The 20,301-nt window shown below is 51.4% G+C and overlaps 1 protein-coding gene across 2 annotated transcripts in view; it reads right to left on the bottom strand.

The window, feature by feature from the left end:
* trappc14 (trafficking protein particle complex 14) overlaps positions 1 to 20,301 on the bottom strand; it is a 73,742-nt gene that overhangs the window by 24,296 nt on the left and 29,145 nt on the right. For both annotated transcript variants that reach the window (XM_038786903.1, XM_038786904.1), the window contains exon 2: positions 5,947 to 6,042. In XM_038786903.1, the coding sequence (XP_038642831.1) occupies positions 5,947 to 6,042 (96 nt within the window). The remainder of the gene's footprint in view (positions 1 to 5,946; positions 6,043 to 20,301) is intronic.

The following is a 20,301-nucleotide window of genomic DNA, read 5'->3' as shown; positions in this document are numbered from 1 at the left end:
AGGCCAGACCAGGGTACGGGCGGCAGATTTCCCCTTCCCTAAATGGGACACGAGTGAACCAGGTCGGTTTGTACCACAATCGATGATAGTCTGACAATCACCATGACGGAGTCTGGTTTTCAATTCAATTTAAAACCCACCAGCTATTGGGATCCCGCGATTCCTCCATTACTGGCCCAGCGACAGTACCGCGACATGGTTACCGCCAGGTGGACAAATCTCCCTCCAACTAAGCCAGTTTTGGACCTCCTCCTACGCAGTGCGCACCTTCGAGCGGGCCGATTTGAGACTGCGGCGTCTAGTTTGCATGGAGCACCTGGATATCGGAGAACGGGTTTCAGAGCCAATGTCAAAGGCCAAAGCACGGGGCTGCGGCCTGCTGCATGGCCCACCGCCCCTCGTCATTTCAAACCCCCCAATCCCTCGGGGCAGGGGGGTAATCGACAGGAAACCCTTATGAAATGAGAAAGCTCAGCGTTTGTGAACGTCGCCAGCCGCGGCTCGGAGTCAGGGGGCTGCGGGTTCGAGGCCCAGTTCGGGTCTCCAGCACGAAACCCAGGCGGGTGCTCCCAGCGCGGCACCGAGCGAGTGCGGCACTGCCAGAGGGGCCGTCTTTCGGATGCGACATTAATCCGAGACCCCCGCCCCGGCCTGCCCTTTCCGATGAGCAGAGATGTTCCGGCCGCCGCCATTTTGAAGATAAGCTGGGGAGTTCACCCCAGTGACCCCCCAATCAACATCGCGCAAACAAAAACACAAACTGGTCATTACCCCCCCAGCTGGTGGGATCTTACTGTGCGCAAATCGGCTCCCGAGTTTCCTACGTTACAACAATGACTCAAAAGTGCTTGATTGGCTGTAAAGCGCTCTCGGGGTGTCTGAAGGCCGTGCTGCCGATCTGCGAGCTCACCCTTAACCGGCTTGAGAAGGTGAACCAGCTTCCACAAGGAAGTCAGCGCGAGGACAGAAAGTCAGCATCCCGGCTTCAATCCCTCTCTGCGTTACCAGCTGACCTCAAGGAGAACATTCCGGGGAAAGGACACAAAACATTGATTTACGAAGCCTTCCCGCAGTTCCTGCCTGCTCCTAAAATAGGACTGTTGACCGTGGGTAGGGCAGGATATTTGACTTTCTCAGTCCAATCCCCACGGTGGTTACTGGGAAGACTTGAAGCCACGACGTCTGTTTGCAGACGTGCTCCCCACACCGCACAGGGTGAGCTCAGGTTGCCAACTCCCGGCTGGACGTTTCCCGGAGGCTTCACCATGTAACCACGCAGCCAGACCAGCCAGGCCACGTTCCCACCTCCCACAAGTACCCAAACAACAAGAAAAATAAAGCCCTGTTAAAACATTTATCCACGTCTTTGCGCTTTTTCCGCTCAGCGCGCCCGGAGATTAACTTCCATCTCTGGCAGCTCCAGGAACCCCCCCACCCACACACCCCCCCGGGAGGGTGGGCGACCCAAGGCGAAGAGTGATTATTCAACGGCAACAGGGATAGAATCATTATGTCACAAAAGGAGGCCATTCGGCCCAGCGGGTGCCTGCTGGCTCTCTGCAGAGCAATCCAGTCAATCCCCACCCCCCCAACTCTACCCGTAACCCTGCCAGTTTCCCTCAAAACGCTCATCCAATTTCCTTTGGAAATAATTCGTCGTCTCCTCTTCCAACACCCGCACGTTCAAGCTCATTGCCACTCGCTGAGCAATTGAAGCTTTTCCTCCCGGGGCCATCCCCCCACCCTCCCGACCTCTGTATCTCTTATCCAAAGCCTTCAATCTGTGTCGTCCAGTCAGTGTATTATCAGCCAATGGAAACAGCTACATAGAACATACAGGGCAGAAGGAGGCCACTCGGCCCATCGAGTCCGCACCGGCCCACTTAAGCCCTCACTTCCACCCTATCCCCATAACCCAACCTCACCTTTTTTGGACACTTAAGGGGCAATTTAGCACGGCCAATCCACCCTAACCCGCACGTCTTTGGACTGTGGGAGGAAACCGGAGCACCCGGAGGAAACCCACGCAGACGCGGGGAGAACGTGCAGGCTCCGCACGGACAGTGACCCGGCGGGGAATCAAACCTGGGGGACCCTGGAGCTGTGAAGCCACAGTGCTAGCCACTTGTGCTACCCTGCGGCCAGGAGCTCTTCGGCCATGAAAGGAGCAGGAAGCGGAGTCTCAACGAGATCTTCATCTCTGAGAATTCCACACTGGCGAGGTTCACGGGTTCCTCGCGCGAGGGGACGCGGCCATTCCGCGCGGGAGACGCGGGCAGCAACGGGTCAGGGCATCTCGTACTCTGCATCATTTCTGGACTGATCGGCAGTCTGGGAGGCAGTGACGTAGTGGTATTGTCACAGGACTAGCAATCCAGAGACCCGGGGCAATGCTCTGGGGTCGCAGGTTCGAATCCCACCAGGGCGGTTGGTGAAATTTGAATTTAATTTAAAAAAAATCTGGACCAATGATGACCATGAAACCATTGCCGATTGTCAAACTATAACTGAATAAAGTAAAAACCCATCTGGTTCATTAACGTCCTGGTCTGGCCTACACGTGACTCCAGATCCACAGGAATATGGTTGACTCTCAAATGTCCTCAGGGTTGGGCCCAGCCAGCGACACCCATATCCCGTCAACAAATTAAAAAAAAAAAGAATTGAGAAATAGGGAAATTATATTAAACGCTGGTTAGACCACACTGAAGAGTATTGTGCCATTCTGGTCGACGTGGAATAGAAAGGATACAGAGAAGATTTACACGGATGATCACGGTAAATACACATCAGGGAAGAATCGACAAGCTGCGTCTCTTATCTGATGAAAGGCGGCTGAGGGAGTGGCTTCAGAGTGGATAGAGAGCGTTATATTTCCTTGTGTGGGGAAGAGCGTCATTAGAGGCCGTCAATATTGGACAGTCCTCAAGAAATCCAATTGGGAATTCAGGAGAGTGGGGAGTATGTGGCTGAAGCGAACAGCGATGAAATGAAAATCGCTCACTGTCACAAATCGGCTTCAAATGAAGTTACTGTGAAAAGTCCCTAGTCGCCACATTCCGGCGCCTGTTCGGGGAGGCTGGCACGGGAATTGAACCCGCGCTGCTGGCCTGTCTTGGTCTGCTTTCAAAGCCAGCGATTTAGCCCAGTGCTAAATCAGCAGAGATACAGTTAAGGAGAAACCATACTAGCAGACGGAGGAGGGTGGGACGGAGGAGGGTGGGGACGGAGGAGGGTGGGGACGGAGGAGGGGGGGGACGGAGGAGGGTGGGGACGGAGGAGGGTGGGGACGGAGGAGGGTGGGGACGGAGGAGGGTGGGGACGGAGGAGGGTGGGGACGGAGGAGGGTGGGGACGGAGGAGGGTGGGGACGGAGGAGGGTGGGACGGAGGAGGGTGGGACGGAGGAGGGTGGGACGGAGGAGGGTGGGAGATCATCTTTATCTCCTCTCGCTCTCTCGGAGGCATCGCTGTCCTCTGTAACATTTGTTGCTCTGTTCTCGGCCCTTCTAGACAACTGCCACTGTTCTACCTGTTGTTACGCGTATTCCTGGCCGCCTCTTTCATTTCTCCTGCTGTCACTGCCGTCAACTTGCTTTGTGCAGCTGTCACAGTCTCATCTCAAATTATCTATTCAGATAAATTCTGTGCTGTACGAAGTGTCCTAGGTGTACACATCACCAACAGTCTGTCCTGGTCCACCCACGCCGACTCGATGGCCAAGAAAGCACAACAGCGCCTATACTTCCTCAGGAAATTCGGCATGTCCACATTAACTCTTCCCAACTTTTACAGATGCACCATAGAAAGCATCCTATCGGGCTGCATCATAGCCTGGTATGGCAACTGCTCGGCCCAGGACCGCAAGGAACTTCAGAGAGTCGTGAACACAGCCCAGTCCATCACCCAAACCGGCCTCCCCATCCATTGACTCCATCTACACCTCCCGCTGCCTGGGGAAAGCGGGCAGCATAATCAAAGACCCCCTCCCACCCAGCTTACTCACTCTGCCAACTTCTTCCATCGGGCAGGAGTACAAAAGTCCGAGAACACGCACAAACAGACTCAAAAACAGCTTCTTCCCCGCTGTTACTAGACTCCTGAATAGTCGTCTTACGGACTGAACGGATCTCTCCACACATCTTCTCTGCTGAGTAGTACTACACTCCGTATGCTTCACCCGATGTCTATGTCTATACATTGTGTATTTACCGTAGGTGCTACGTTTTATCATGTGTGGAACGATCTGTCCGGACTGTACACAGAACAATACCTTTCACTGAACCTCGGTACATGTGACAATCAATCAAATCTAAATCGGCGAATCGCATCCATTTTAATAGGACTGATCACGGGAGAGGAAACAAAATACCTCAACAATAATTAACAACTCAGGGCGGCACAGTGGTTAGCACTGCGGCCTCACGACCCCGACGTCCCAGGTTCGATCCCAGCCCTGGCTCACTGTCCGTGTGGAGTTTGCACATTCTCCCCGTGTCTGCGTGGGTCTCACCCCCGCAACGCAAAAGATATGCAGCGTAGGTGGATTGGCCACGCTAAATTGCCCCTTAATTGGAAAAAAATAATTGGGTACTCGAAATCTTTTTAAAATAATTAACGACTCAGACCGTAATTAATACCAAGGTGTAATTAACTGTTGCCTGTCTCCAGACAAGCTCCAGTTATTGCACAGAGTTCGACAGACATTCCTGTAGTCAGACAACCTCGGGACATTCCTCCGTACTTTGCAACCAATGAGGCACTTTGGAAGTGTAGTCGCTGTCTTAAAGAAAGGAATCGGTGGTGAGCACTGCTGCCTCATGGCGCTGAGGTCCCAGGTTCGAATCCCGGCTCTGGGTCACTGTCCGTGTGGAGTTTGCACATTCTCCCCGTGTCTGCGTGGGTTTCGCCCCCACAACCCAAAGATGTGCAGAGTAGGTGGATTGGCCGCGCTAAATTGCCCCTTAATTGGAAAAAAAATGAATTGGGTACTCTAAATTTATTAAAACAAGGAAACAAATCTGTCAGCCAACTTGTGCACAGAAGCTCGCACCAAGTAAAATGCGATAATGATTAGATAATCTGGGTTTTTTTTGTAATGTTGATTGAGGGATATGTATTTGCTATGACACAGGCGATAATTCCCCTGCGCTTCTTCGAAATGGGGGCCATGAAATCTTTCACATCCACCGATGCAGTTTAACCTCCCATCTGAAAGAAGGCACTCCTGACAGCGTGGCACTCCCTCAGTACTCGCTTTTGTGCTCCAGTTATAGAATCACAGAACCCCTACAGTGAAGGAGGCCATTCGGCCCATCAAGTCTGCGCCGACCCTCCGAAAGAGCGCTCCACCCAAGCCCAATAACGCCTTAACCTAACCTACAACATCTCTGGACATTAAAGGGGCAAATTTATCCTGGCCAATCCACCTCACCCGAACGTCTTTAGACAGTGGGGAGAAACCGGAGCACCCGGAGGAAACCCACGCAGACACGGGGAGAACGTGCAAACTCCACACAGACAGTGACCCGAAGCCGGATTGAACCCAGGAGCTGTGAGGCAGCAGTGCTAACCACTGTGCGGCCCTGGAAGCGGAACCTGAACCTTGCGACTCGGCAAGTGTACCTCCCACCTGGTCAGAGCCCACAGACACCCGGCAATTAGAAACAGGCTGAACTGTTAATTCCCTCGACCACAGGCCATTTGGTTGGACAACAGGAAAGAATCTGCCCCCTTCAGAGGGAGTCAAGGCTGGAGTCGAGGAAATGGCAAACACCCCCAGAGGCAAAATTTCCTGAGGGATGCAGCCTGCAATCAGCCCCCTTAGCAGCGAAAAGACACTTGGCTGAGGCGTGCATACGGGACACTAGTATGTCTTCCACAAGTTTGGGGGGGGGGGGTCTCTGAACGGCGCCTGCCGCGTGGTCACGTAATAGTCAGTCTCTCACCTTCGCCTTTACAGTTCCAACCGGGAGCTTGTCCAGAGCTACTGAAAGGGGGAAAATTACTTCATCGTTGGAAACGATCGGCTCCTCCACCATTGCCTGGAGAACAAGAGAAACAGCAACAATGAGATACAATGGTGGGGCAAGGGTTCCGTTAGGTACCACCGCAACAGCATCTTTCAAACACATTCCAAAGCTGTTTGGTCGAACAGAACTTGAATATTGCCGAGAAAGGGAGATATTTTGACCAGGCTCTCTCACCTCGCGCTCAGGACAAACGCAAGAATGCCAAATTTCAAACAATCCCAACAATTTAGTATAAATTGTTGAGAGAGTTTGAAATTTGGCATTCTGGCCTTTGCCCTGATGTGTAAGAGGCGGAAACTTGTCTCGCAATACCCTGATGTGGAAAACATTACCGGACTAAAAGGATAGAACAGATCAGTGGGGTTATTTGAACAGCTCTCTCATAGCATAGAGCTAGCACAAGGATAATAGGCCGAATGGCTTTTGTGCTTTGGCATTCTATGATTCTATGCATGTTCCCCTACCTATGGTCACGTAGGAAGTTCAGTAACGACCAAGGCAGACCTGGTTTCCTGTAGCAACTTTCAAAACGTCAGGGCGCCCCCAAAGTACGTCACAGGCAAACGGGGCATCTGATTAAGCAGGTCCCGTACTGGACTCGAGTCCCACAGCAACACCCGAGAGCAGACACAAAACCTCGACTCCAGGGCTGTGTTACTGAGTGACCGTCCTTTGGAGGGCACTTCAAACGGAGGCCCTGCCTAGCCCATTCGTACTCCCACGGCACCACATAAAGAGCGGGGATCTCTCCTTCTATCCAGAGCAAACACTCTGTCAGGAAGCAGAGGTAGTTTTGAAGTAATCTATTTTTGTATGGTTGGATATTAGAAATAAGGCATAGATTTTAAGTCAATTTAGTGCAGTGTGTGTAAAAAAGGGTTCAATTTTAGTTTGATTCACGTTAAACAAAAAGGTATTTGCACGTATGGGGGGGGGGGGGTAGGTTTCATTTCAAACAGTGTCTGTATTGTCATTAGTGTGTTTACGATGTGAAAAGCAAACAGAGCTTAAAGAAGGACTGGGCTGTTGCTTAGCAACCAGGGGCCACCTTCAGGTTGGAACACATTTTTAAGTCTGGTTTTAAACCGGACCCAAGGCAGTTGGGGCGGGGTAGCTCGGGAGGAAACAACTCTCCCAGAAGCAGGGAAGCGAAACGCTGGAGTAACGGGAAGAAAGCGAGTCCCAGAAATCAAATATGGCGATTTGATGCTAATATGGGCGACGTCAGGAATCACCCAAAATGTATAAAAACCCGCAATTGGACACTCATACGAGCAGGTGGGCACACGATCACTTATTCGATGGTTCATCACCTACGTTGTGTTTCTCTCATTAACAATCTCCCATTTGGTGTTAACATTACGGCTGTTTCACTATCGCTACGCTTTAGGTTTCTAGAATTGACCACGATCTGAGCGAAGCACATTAGGACGGCTCCAAGATATAGTGGTCCCACATTATAAACGGCACTGACTCCTGGGATTCATCCACATCAATAGACCTTCACAGTTGTTACTGACATACAAATACTGCCGCAGAATTGCAACGCAAGGCAAATTGACTGCCACTGTCGGAGCAAGGCTCTCCCCGGGGACGTTTTATAAAAAGGAGAAGCCCATTATGCTGCCAGCCCTCGCGATCCATCAACAGAATGCGATGAGATTATAGACGAGCCGGTCTCACGAGAGAAATGCTGAGAGCTGCAACAGCGATCTGAGGCACCGAGATAATGCTGACAAAACGTAGCCTGCCCTTGGGAGGTAATTAGGGGAGAATGGCTAGAGAGTCAGGAATCCAGCTAATGTATCATTCGCATCTCACCCCCCCCCCCCTTCGTCGTCCAGACTATACATTAACCTGCGTGAGCAGACGTGATAAAGGAACCTGCGGAGGTCAGACACCACCCTTTGCATTTAATTGTGGGCTCAAAACAGTGCTCCCTCGGGCTGCTGGTGATCAAAATGGCTTTGCAACATGGCAACTCTCAGAATGATGTAACCCAACGGAGGCCATTCGCTTCTCCACCAGCCCATTTGAAAGATCTATCCAATTAGTTCCATCTACCTCCCCCCTTGCCTCAAGAGCCCTGCAAAGTTTTGTTTATTGAAGAGAGAGGCATGCCAACAAAGCTTTGCATCTCGCGCTCATCAGGACAGATCCAAGAAAGCCAAATTTCAAAGGGAGCGATATTTTACACAGCATCAGAAAAGGGTGCCGATTGGTCTAGCCTACACGTGACTCCAGACCAGACCCACAGGAATGTGGCTGGCTCTCGGCTTGCTCTCTGCATTGGCCACCCAGTTAAAGGGGAATAATAGATGGGCAAATGTTGCCCTTGCCAGTGACGCCCACCATGGAGTTCCTACAGTCCAGAAGGAGGCCCTTAGGCCCGCAGGTCTGCACTAACCCGCTTAAAGAGCACCCAGCCAGGGCTCAAGCTATCCCCATAACCTCGTAACCCTTCCGAACCCACACATCTTTGGACTGTGGGAGGAAACCTGAGCAGCCGGAGGAAACCCACACAGACACGGGGAGAAGGTGCAGACCAACGCAGGTCGATAGAGTGGTCAAGAAGGCATACAGCATGCTTGCCTTCATCGGACGGGGTATTGAGTACAAGAGTCGGCAGGTCATGTTACAGTTGTATAGGACTTTGGTTCGGCCACATTTGGAATACTGCGTGCTGTTCTGGTCGCCACATTACCAGAAGGATGTGGATGCTTTAGAGAGGGTGCAGAGGAGGTTCACCAGGATGTTGCCTGGTATGGAGGGTGCTAGCTATGAAGAAAGGTTGAGTAAATTAGGATTGTTTTCGTTGGAAAGGCGGAGGTTGAGGGGGGACCTGATTGAGGTCTACAAAATTATGAGAGGTATGGACAGGGTGGATAGCAACAAGCTTTTTCCAAGAGTGGGGGTGTCAATTACAAGGGGTCACGATTTCAAGGTGAGAGGGGGAAAGTTTAAGGGAGATGTGCGTGGAAAGGTTTTTTTCCCCCGCAGAGGGTGGTGGGTGCCTGGAATGCTTTGCCAGCGGAGGTGGTAGAGGTGGGCACGATAGCATCATTTAAGATGCATCTGGACAGATATATTAACGGGCAGGGAACAGAGGGAAGTAGATCCTTGGAAAAGAGGCGACAGGTTTAGATAAAGGATCTGGATCAGCGCAGGCTGGGAGGGCCGAAGGGCCTGTTCCTGTGCTGTAATTTTCTTTGTTCTTTGTTTAGACTTTGCACAGACAGTGACCCAAGCCGAGAATCGAACCAGGGACCTTGGAGCTGTGAAGCAACAGTGCTAACCACTGTGCCACCGATCCATGGCCAGAATTGATCCCGGGGCTCTGGCACTGTGAGGCAGCAGTGCTAACCACCGGGCCACTTGAGCTCAGAAACCCAGAGAGTGTAATACTGAGGGAGTGCTGCACTGCTGTGGTTGCCAGCTTTCGGGCAAGATGTTAAATCGAGGCGGCCCCAATCGGTGGATATAAAAGATCCAGAGATACTATTCTGACCAAGGGCAGGGGAGCTTAACCCCGGGGGTCCTGGCCAATACGTATTCCTCAGTCAACATCACAAAGATGACATTATCGCTGTCTCCCAACAGTGACTTCAGAAAGTATTTAATTGGCCGCAAACTGCTTTGGCGGTCGTTGAAAACGCGATATAAATACAATTTTATTCTGGCTGTGGACAATTCTGGCTTCTGCTCCTTGGGCAGGCCTTGGGGGAAGTGCAGCAATGCAGGCCTGAAATCAGGGCTCCAAGGGTTAGATCGCGAGGAACGATTCCGTCAAATAGGCTCCTACTCCCCGGGGCAACCGGACTGGGAGGACTTTGAAAAGAATCGATTGGATAGAATAATTTCCTAGTGTTGGGGGTGGGGAGAGCTTGGGCAGGCGAACAAACCTTTAACACTAGAGGCAGATCCTTCCCCACACCAAGTGCAGAACTCACACAAACAGCCACGGGTGCTCACTCGGTCAGTAACTTGGCCTCTGAGCGAGGAGGACGTGGAGCAAAGGCGAGTGAATGGGATTCCGATACAGATCGGCCCCGCGCTGACTGAACGATGGAACAGATGGAGATGGATGAATGCCCTTCTCCCCTTTCCCGACAGAAAATCGTTGTTGGTTGTCACCATGGCCTCCATCGTCATCAAACCAGCAGACAAAGGAGGGGCCACCGTCATACTGAACAGAACAGACTACTGCAAAGAAGTATACCGACAACTCGACAACCAGGAACACTACAGGCAGTTACCCGCAGATCCAACCAAGGAACACATCCGCCAACTCAGCAGACTGATCAAGACCTTAGATCCAGACCTTCAGAACACCCTACGTGCTCTCATCCCACGTAATCCCCGCATTGGAGATCTCTACTGCCTCCCGAAAATACACAAGGCCAACACACCAGGCCGTCCTATCGTTTCAGGCAATGGGACCCTGTGTGAGAACCTCTCTGGCCACATCGAGGGCATCTTAAAACCCATCGTACAAGGTACACCCAGCTTCTGTCGCGACACGACGGACTTCCTACAGAAACTCAGCACCCATGGACCAGTTGAACCAGGAACATTCCTCGTCACAATGGATGTCTCGGCACTCTACACCAGCATCCCCCATGACGACGGCATTGCTGCAACAGCCTCAGTCCTCAACACCGACAACTGCCAATCTCCAGACGCAATTCTGCAACTCATCCGTTTCATTCTAGACCACAACGTCTTCACCTTCGACAACAAATTCTTCATCCAGACGCACGGAACAGCCATGGGGACCAAATTTGCACCTCAATATGCCAACATCTTCATGCACAAGTTTGAACAGGACTTCCTCACCACACAGGACTTTCAACCGATGCTATACACCAGATACATCGATGACATTTTTTTCCTTTGGACCCACGGCGAGACATCACTGAAACGACTACACGATGACATCAATAAGTTCCATCCCACCATCAAACTCACCATGGACTATTCTCCAAATTCAGTTCCATTCTTGGACACACTCGTCTCCATCAAGGACGGTCACCTCAGCACCTCGCTTTACCGCAAGCCCACAGATAATCTCACGATGCTCCACTTCTCCAGCTTTCACCCGAAACACATTAAAGAAGCCATCCCCTATGGACAAGCCCTCCGTATACACAGGATCTGCTCAGACAAGGAGGAGCGCAACAGACACCTACAGATGCTGAAAGATGCCCTCGTACGAACGGGATATGGCGCTCGACTCATTGATCGACAGTTCCACCGCGCCACAGCAAAAAACCGCACCGACCTCCTCAGAAGACAAACACGGGACACCACTGACAGAGTACCCTTCGTCGTCCAGTACTTTCCTGGGGCGGAGAAACTACGACATCTTCTTCGCAGCCTCCAACACATCATCAGCGAGGATGGACATCTTGCCAAGGTCATCCCCACACCCCCACTACTGGCCTTCAAACAACCGCGCAACCTCAAACAAACCATTGTTTGCAGCAAATTACCCAGCCTTCAGAACAGCAACCACAACACCACAAAACCCTGCCAGGGTAATCTCTGCAAGACATGCCAGATCATCGACATGGACACCACCATTACACGTGGAAACACCACCCACCAGGTACGCGGCGCATACTCGTGCGACTCGACCAATGTAGTCTACCTCATACGCTGCAGGAAAGGATGTCCCGAAGCGTGGTACATTGGCGAGACCATGCAGACACTGCGACAACGAATAAACGGGCATCGTGCGACTATCAACAGGCAGGACTGTTCCCTTCCAGTTGGGGAACACTTCAGCAGTCAAGGACATTCAGCCTCTGATCTCCGGGTCAGCATTCTACAAGGAGGCCTTCAGGAGACGCGACAACGCAAAATTGCTGAGCAAAAACTTATAGCTAAGTTCCGCACGCATGAATGCGGACTCAACCGGGATCTGGGATTCATGTCGCATTACATTCGGCCCCCACCAACAAGCCTGGACTTGCAGAGGCCTACCGACTGAACTGGCTTGGGACAATTCACACCTCTTTAACCTGGAGTTACCTCTCTCTCTGCATCTTTGATGATTTGATTGCCTGCAGGTGCTCGCATTCCGGGGCATCTCTGACTGTGTCTATATAAACATTTCTGGAACAAGCCTTTCCATTCACCTGAAGAAGGAGCCGTGCTCCGAAAGCTCGTGTTTGAAACAAACCTGTTGGACTTTAACCTGGTGTTGTAAGACTTCTTACTGTCCATGAGACTGTCAGCATCGTTGTGCTTCTTCAAGCTTCCCGAGGCCCACATCTCAAAATGTTATCCACCCATCCGATATTCCTCCTCCCGCTTCCAACCTCAGCTCTGCCTTCAATCATTGCCAGGACCAGACGGATGGGTCTATGTTTCCGAAGTCCCTACTTGGCTGTCTTCCTCTCCCGAACTGTACTTCGCAATGCCTTTTGACTCCTCACCTTCTGCCTGGATCGAAGCCACTTCTTTCTCTTTCTATATTTTCCTATAGAGGACGTCAGCCCGGGACGCAAGGCGCCAACCTTACTGTGTCCTCCTGGATAGAGTGTAATTAACCAGCACATCGCACTCTCTTACCGACGTGCGTTACTCAAATCCTTTCACAGTTTTCTGGGGGTAACACCAGGCCATTGTCCCAGTTCTTTCATCCTTTTTCTGTCACCTGGTTATCTTCAAATTTAAAAAAAAATCTCCCCCATTCTCCCCCAAAGACTTCCCTTGCTCCTTTCACCACAAGTACTGATTGGAAGAGACCAACAATGCCCCATTAGTTGGCCATGAATTGTGTCCCGTTTCTCAAAATAAATCTACGCCCCCCTGATTATTGACAACCTGCTCAAGGATAAGGGTATAGAACATAGAGTGCAGAAGGAGGCCATTTGGCCCATCGAGTCTGCACCAACCCACTTAAGCCCTCACCTTCACCCTATCCCCATAATCCAATAACCGCTCCGCACCTTTTTGGTCGCCAAGGGCAATTTATCGTGGCCAATCCACCTAACTTGCACGTCTTTCGACTGTGGGAGGAAACCGGAGCACCCGGAGGAAACCCACGCAGACACGGGGGGGAACGTGCAGACTCCGCACAGACAGTGACCCAGCGGGGAATCGAACCTGGGAACCCTGGAGCTGTGAAGCCACATTGCTAACCACTTGTGCGACCCCGCAAAGTATCCTGACATGGGATATCACTGGCCAAGAATTGTGTCCCATTTCTCCCCCTGATTATTGACAACCCAGCTGAAGGATAAAGGTATGTGACACCAAGGGACATTTGACTGAGTGCGGCAACAAGGAGCCCTCCCAGAATTCCACAGCCTGACCCCCCCCCCCCCCCCCCCTCGCCACCTAAAAACGGTTACCCCTCGTGTCGCCATTGCCTCTGCAGCCAATCACCTTAAATTGATGCTCTCTGGTTCTGCACCCTAACGCCAAGGGGAATAGATTCCCACCCGCTACCCCGTGTAGACACCTCACGACTTTGAAATCCTCTTTCAAATCTCCTTCTCCCAGGACATCTTCTCTGATCTAACCCTCATCCCAGAAAACCATTCTCGTCAATCTGTCCTGCGCCCATCCCACCTTAAGAACTGGGCCGCAATACTCTAACCGAGGTCAAACCTGCATTTTATACTTCAACCCCCCCCAATAATAGCTTTCCCTTGGATTTGCTCGGGGGGTGAGTTCAATCTTCAACTTTTGAAGACTCTGGAACTGTCGAGTTGACAAGCCTACTGTAAGCTATTGAAGAAAAGATCCCAATTGTTTGAACACCTTTGGGTTTTGCGTCAGGTTGTCAGGGGTAACACAGTCAACCCTCCTCGGAGGTATGATCGAGCTGCTTAAATTCATGAAGGCTGACAAGTAAAGATAGTAAAGGGATTGAGAACACGGGGACCCATATCTAAGGTGACTGGCAAACTGCACGACTGAGGCTGTGTAAGGCTCTGGTCAGACCCCATTTGGAGTATTGTGAGCAGTTTTGGACCCCGTATCTAAGGAAGGATGTGCTGGGGCCTTGGAAAGGGTCCCAGAGGAGGTTCACAAGAATGATCCCTGGAATGAAGAGCTTGTCGTATGAGGAACGGTTGAGGACTCTGGGTCTGTACTCGGAGTTTAGAAGGACGAGGGGGGATCTTATTGAAACTTACAGGATACTGCGAGTCCCGGATAGAGTGGACGTGGAGAGGATGTTTCCACTTGTAGGAAAAACTAGAACCGAGGACACAATCTCAGACTGAAGGGACGATCCTTTAAAACTGAGATGGAGGAATTTCATCAGCCAGAGGGTGGTGAATCATAGAATTTACAGTGCAGTAGGACACAGCCCATCGAGTCTGCACCGGCCCCTGGAAAGAGAACCCCACCCAAGCCCACACCTCCACCCTATCCCAGTAACCCCACCCAATTCTTATTGGACACCAAGGGTTAATTTATCATGGCCAATCCACCTAACCTGCGCGTCTTTGGACTGTGGGAGGAAACTGGAGCACCCGGAGGAAACCCACGCACACACGGGGAGAACGTGCAGACTCCGCACAGTCATCCAAGCTGGAAATCGAACCTGGGACCCTGGAGCTGTGAAGCAGTTGTGCTAACAACTGTGCTACCGTGCTGCCCCAATCTGTGGGCCTCTTTGCCGTAGTAGGATGTGGAGGCCAAGTCACTGAGTGTCTTTAAGACAGAGATAGATAGGTTCCTAATCAATAAGGGATCAGGGTTTATGGGGATAAGGCAGGAGAATGGGGATGAGAAACATATCAGCCATGATTGAACAGTGGAGGAGCAAACTCGATGGGCCGAATGGCCTAATTCTACTCCTGTGTCTTATGGTTGAAAAAAATCAGGGGCCACATGAGGGAAAAAATCGTAACGGTGGGTTTGGGAACACACGATTGGGCAGTGGAAACAGGTTTAATTGTGGCCTTTAGAAGAGAATAGGATAAATACTTGAAGGAGAAAACAAACTGGGGGAAGAGCAAAGGAATTGGGATTTAGTAAGGGGAGGTCGTGCCTGACGAACCTGTTAGAATTCTTTGAGGAGGTGACAAGTAGGTTAGACCAGGGAAACCCAGTGGATGTGGTCTATCTGGATTTCCAAAAGGCCTTTGATAAGGTGCCACACAGGAGGCTGCTGAGTAAGGTGAGGGCCCATGGTGTTCGAGGTGAGCTACTGGCATGGGTTGAGGATTGGCTGTCTGACAGAAGGCAGAGAGTTGGGATAAAAGGTTCTTTTTCGGAATGGCAGCCGGTGACCAGCGGTGTCCCACAGGGTTCAGTATTGGGGCCGCAGCTGTTCACCATATATATTAATGATCTGGATGAAGGGACTGGGGGCATTCTAGCGAAGTTTACCGATGATACGAAGTTAGGTGGTCAGGCAGGTAGTGCTGAGGAAGTGGGGAGGCTGCAGAAGGATCTAGACAGTTTGGGAGAGTGGTGCAGGAAATGGCTGATGCAATTCAACGTGAGAAAATGTGAGGTCTAGCACTTTGGAAAAAATAATCCAAGCATAGACTACTTTCTAAACGGTGAGAAAATTCATAATGCCAAAGTACAAAGGGATCTGGGAGTGCTAGTCGAGGATTCCCTAAAGGTAAACATGCAGGTTGAATCTGTGATTAAGAAAGCGAATGCAATGTTGTCATTTATCTCAAGAGGGTTGGAATATAAAAGCAGCGATGTTCTACTGAGCCTTTATAAGGCTCTGGTTAGGCCCCATTTGGAGTACTGTGTCCAGTTTTGGGCCCCACATCTCAGGAAGGACATACTGGCACTGGAGCGTGTCCAGCGGAGATTCACACGGATGATCCCTGGAATGGCGGGTCTAACATAAGATGAACGGTTGAGGATCCTGGGATTGTATTCATTGGAGTTTAGAAGGTTAAGGGGAGATCTAATAGAAACTTACAAGATAATACATGGCTTAGAAAGGGTGGACGCAAAGAAACTGTTTCCGTTAGGCGAGGAGACGAGGACCCGTGGGCACAGCCTTAGAATTAGAGGGGGTAAATTCAGAACAGAAATGCGGAGACATTTCTTCAGCCAGAGAGTGGTGGGCCTGTGGAATTCATTGCCGCAGAGTGCAGTGGAGGCCGGGACGCTAAATGGCTTCAAGGCAGAGATAGATAAATTCTTGATGTCGCGAGGAATTAAGGGCAACGGGGAGAATGCTGGTAGGTGGAGTTAAAATGCCCATCAGCCATGATTGAATGGCGGAGTGGACTCGATGGGCCGAATGGCCTTACTTCCACTCCTATGTCTTATGGTCTTATGGGACCCAACCCGACGGCTCACTGGAACAGTCAGAGCAGATGGGCTGAATGGCCTCTTTCTGCACCGTGGCATTCAGTGATTCTATGACAAACATTAATCCGGCTCTGGCTTCGAGGATCCCCCGATTTTAATCGTTCTGCCGTTGGCAGGCATTGTGGCTCTGTGTGACATTATAGTCCATGTTGTTATTGAAATGGGGGAGGGGGAGCGGGGAGAAGAGTAAGAGACAATAACAAAGTAGTATTTAATCTGATTTCCCCCCCCCCCATCCACTCAGATGATTATTTATTTGTCTGGGTGGAAAAAAAAGCCACTGGTGAGGAAAGATTAAAATGCCGGCAGGAGGTGGTGCTGTTCAATGTGACAATACTGTCGTCACCAGCCAGACAGGATAGAGCAGCACGAGGGTCACGCCAGGCAGGATAGAGCAGCACGTGGGTCACGCCAGACAGGATAGAGCGGCACGAGGGTCACGCCAGACAGGATAGAGCGGCACGAGGGTCACGCCAGACAGGATAGAGCGGCACGAGGGTCACGCCAGACAGGATAGAGCGGCACGAGGGTCACGCCAGACAGGATAGAGCGGCACGAGGGTCACGCCAGACAGGATAGAGCGGCACGAGGGTCACGCCAGACAGGATAGAGCGGCACGAGGGTCACGCCAGACACGATAGAGCGGCACGAGGGTCACGCCAGACAGGATAGAGCGGCACGAGGGTCACGCCAGACAGGATAGAGCGGCACGAGGGTCACGCCAGACAGGATCGGGCAGCACGAGGGTCACGCCAGACAGGATAGAGCGGCACGAGGGTCACGCCAGACAGGATAGAGCGGCACGAGGGTCACGCCAGACAGGATAGAGCGGCACGAGGGTCACGCCAGACAGGATAGAACAGCACGAGGGTCACGCCAGACAGGATAGAGCGGCACGAGGGTCACGCCAGACAGGATAGAGCGGCACGAGGGTCACGCCAGACAGGATAGAGCGGCACGAGGGTCACGCCAGACAGGATCGAGCGGCACGAGGGTCACGCCAGACAGGATCGAGCGGCACGAGGGTCACGCCAGACAGCTAATCAGGCTGTCAGCACCGACAGTAACTCTGCAGCGTGTTATTAAGAGGAACTCTCATTAGGCTTCTGGTGAACGTACACGTCAATGTGGAGAGGGTAAAAATTGCCAAACAGTAATCTTGACAGATTGCCACGGAAGGATTGCAGATGTGTGACCTGCTCAGCAACGCCGCATCGGGAGCTGTCTGCCAAGAGCAATCTACTCAAAGCCAGGACTGTGAAGGTCACAGCGTCCAGTCAAGCACTCCATTAACTGGCAATTCAAACCACTCTGAGCCCTGCGTTAACGGCACACTTCCTTGACAGCCAAATGTTTTCTCGACTGCCCTGGGATTTCGCCCCAAGCCCCAGAGGGCGCCTCGCCGCACACAACGGGTCCATTAACCCGCTTTCGAAATGGTCGCAGCAAGGGGAACGTTCGCATCCAATCCCCAAGGCTCCCATTCCTCGCACTGGATTCCTGCCAACCACAAGAGCCTCAGAGTCAAATAGGGCAGAGGACAAGAGTGTGAAATGCAATAGCAGTGTAAATTCCTGCCTTCCTGCTGTTTGCTGCTTGTTGGAAAGAATAAATAAATAGACCCAACTAGGGCAGCGAGGTAGCAGAGTGGTTAGCACTGTTGCTTCACAGCTCCAGGATCCCAGGTTCGATTCCCGGCTTGGGTCACTGTCTGTGCGGAGTCTGCACGTTCACCCCGTGTCTGCGTGGGTTTCCTCCGGGTGCTCCGGTTTCCTCCCACAAGTCCCGAAAGACGTGCTTGTTAGGTGAATTGGACATTCTGAATTCTCCCTCTGTGTTACCCGAACAGGTGCCGGAATGTGGCGACTAGGGGATTTTCACAGTAACTTCATCGCAGTGTTAATGTCAGCCGACTTGTGGCAATAAAGATTATTATTATAAAGAGCTTTCAGTGCATTGAGAGCAACGTGTGCAGTCCCACAGCTGCTGTACAATTGATTAGAACCCGTCAGCGACCCCAGAAATACCCGGTGCTGCAGTGTATGGGTGGGGTAGAGAATGGGCAGGCACTTCTATCTACTCTTTGTGAACTGTTTAAATGTAAATAAATTTAATTTGCTACTTTCACCTGCAGGGCACTGGAGTGAAAAGCTGCTGTGGCCTACTGATTGATGGTGACGGGTAGTGAATCAGTGGAATTCTTTACCGCAGAGAGCTGTCAAGGCGGGATCCATAGAACTTACAGTGCAGGAGGCCATTCGGCCCATCGAGTCTGCACCGGCTCTTGGAAAGAGCACCCTACCCAAGGTCAACACCTCCACCCTATCCCCATAACCCAGTAACCCCACCCCAACACTAAGGGCAATTTTGGACACTACGGGCAATTTATCACGGCCAATCAACCCTAACCTGCCCATCTTTGGACTGTGGGAGGAAACCGGAGCACCCGGAGGAAACCCACGCACACACGGGGGGAGAACGTGCAGACTCCGCACAGACAGTGACCCAAGCCGGGAATCGAACCTGGGACCCTGGAGCTGTGAAGCAATTGTGCTATCCACAATGCTACCGTGCTGCCACGTTGTCAGGATCGTTAAATATGTTGATGATTTGGGGGAGGGGGAGAAGGGAGAGGGGACCTGCAGGACAGGACACCGAACGCAGCTGACAGAGCCGCGGAGGAGGCCCCCCCCCCCCCCCGAGAACACGAGGGAGGGAGCAGAGTCAGAAACAGCAGGCTGGGCGACACACGCCAGGGTCAACACAAAGTGCCCAAAACAGGGCAGCAAGGCCAGGTGCCAGAAAGTCCCAGGTCGAAACTTGTACGTACGCTGGTCTCGACCCGAACCAACGCGCCTCCTGACGGATCTATGGAAATATGCAAACTTTGACTTTGACAGTGATCCCAGAATTATGTACCATAAAACATGAAAATCAATAAAAACATTATGTTCAAGGTCGAGACAGGTTTTTAATCAGTGAGGGAATCAAGGATTATGGGGATACGGCAATACTTACATTCTTTGTGCATCGACTGAATGCAAATAAATTAGATTCGATAATTTAGCCTGCATGGAGCAGGGCTAAAGCATGATATTTCCCTTCCTCCGAGAAATGCAATGGAAACCCTGCAGGAATTCCAATCAGCAAGTGACTGACTGCAATGTTGGACCCATGCCATTTCCTGAGCATGTTGGGACAGCCATTCAGACAGCAAGGGAAATGAGCCTCTTTAGGGAAAGGGGTCTGGTCGTTTTAACCAGGTTACCACCCACCCCTGGCATACTCACTCCACGGAGCTGCAGAACCAGCTTTCAACCCAGAATAATAATAATCGCTTATTGTCACGAGTAGGCTTCAAAACGAAGTTACTGTGAGAAGCCCCTAGTCGCCACATTCCGGCGCCTGTTCGGGGAGGCCGGTACGGGAATTGAACCCGCGCTGCTGGTCTTCTTCTGCATTACAAGCCAGCTATTTAGCCCAATGTGCTAAACCAGCCCCAGCATTTACATGCCCCCAGATGAGAGCTTTCGAGTGTAAGCACCGGCTGGATCAGCAGAGCATCACAGGGACAGAAGCCTCTCCTTCCGCAGATTAGGTGGGCGACAGAATCATCGGCCCCCTTCCATTAAACATATTGAAACTGTCCATCACCACACAAAGTGGTGGGGGGGGAATACAGCAACAATTCTGCAGCAAAATAAATTATGCAAAGAATTAGTCTGCGAGAATGTCAGCTACTCGCAAATAACACCAGTTAATAACAGTTCCACTGCTTCCAAAGACAGTGATAAGTTTGCTCTTTGACATCACCGCCGCTTGTCAAAGTCCTAAACAAAACACATTCAACCTGACAAGTGGCGTCATTTACTTTGTCCATTTCCAGTGTGTACATTATATAACTCGGTGGCAAGTGCAATACGTGTCACATTGTTAGACCGGCAACCAATTATGTTGTAAAGA

The sequence above is a fragment of the Scyliorhinus canicula genome, chromosome 29, assembly GCF_902713615.1.
Source record: "Scyliorhinus canicula chromosome 29, sScyCan1.1, whole genome shotgun sequence".
Classification (NCBI taxonomy): Eukaryota; Metazoa; Chordata; class Chondrichthyes; order Carcharhiniformes; family Scyliorhinidae; genus Scyliorhinus; species Scyliorhinus canicula.
The sequence above is the reverse complement of the archived record's forward strand: the minus strand, read 5'-3'. Positions and strand labels throughout refer to the sequence as shown.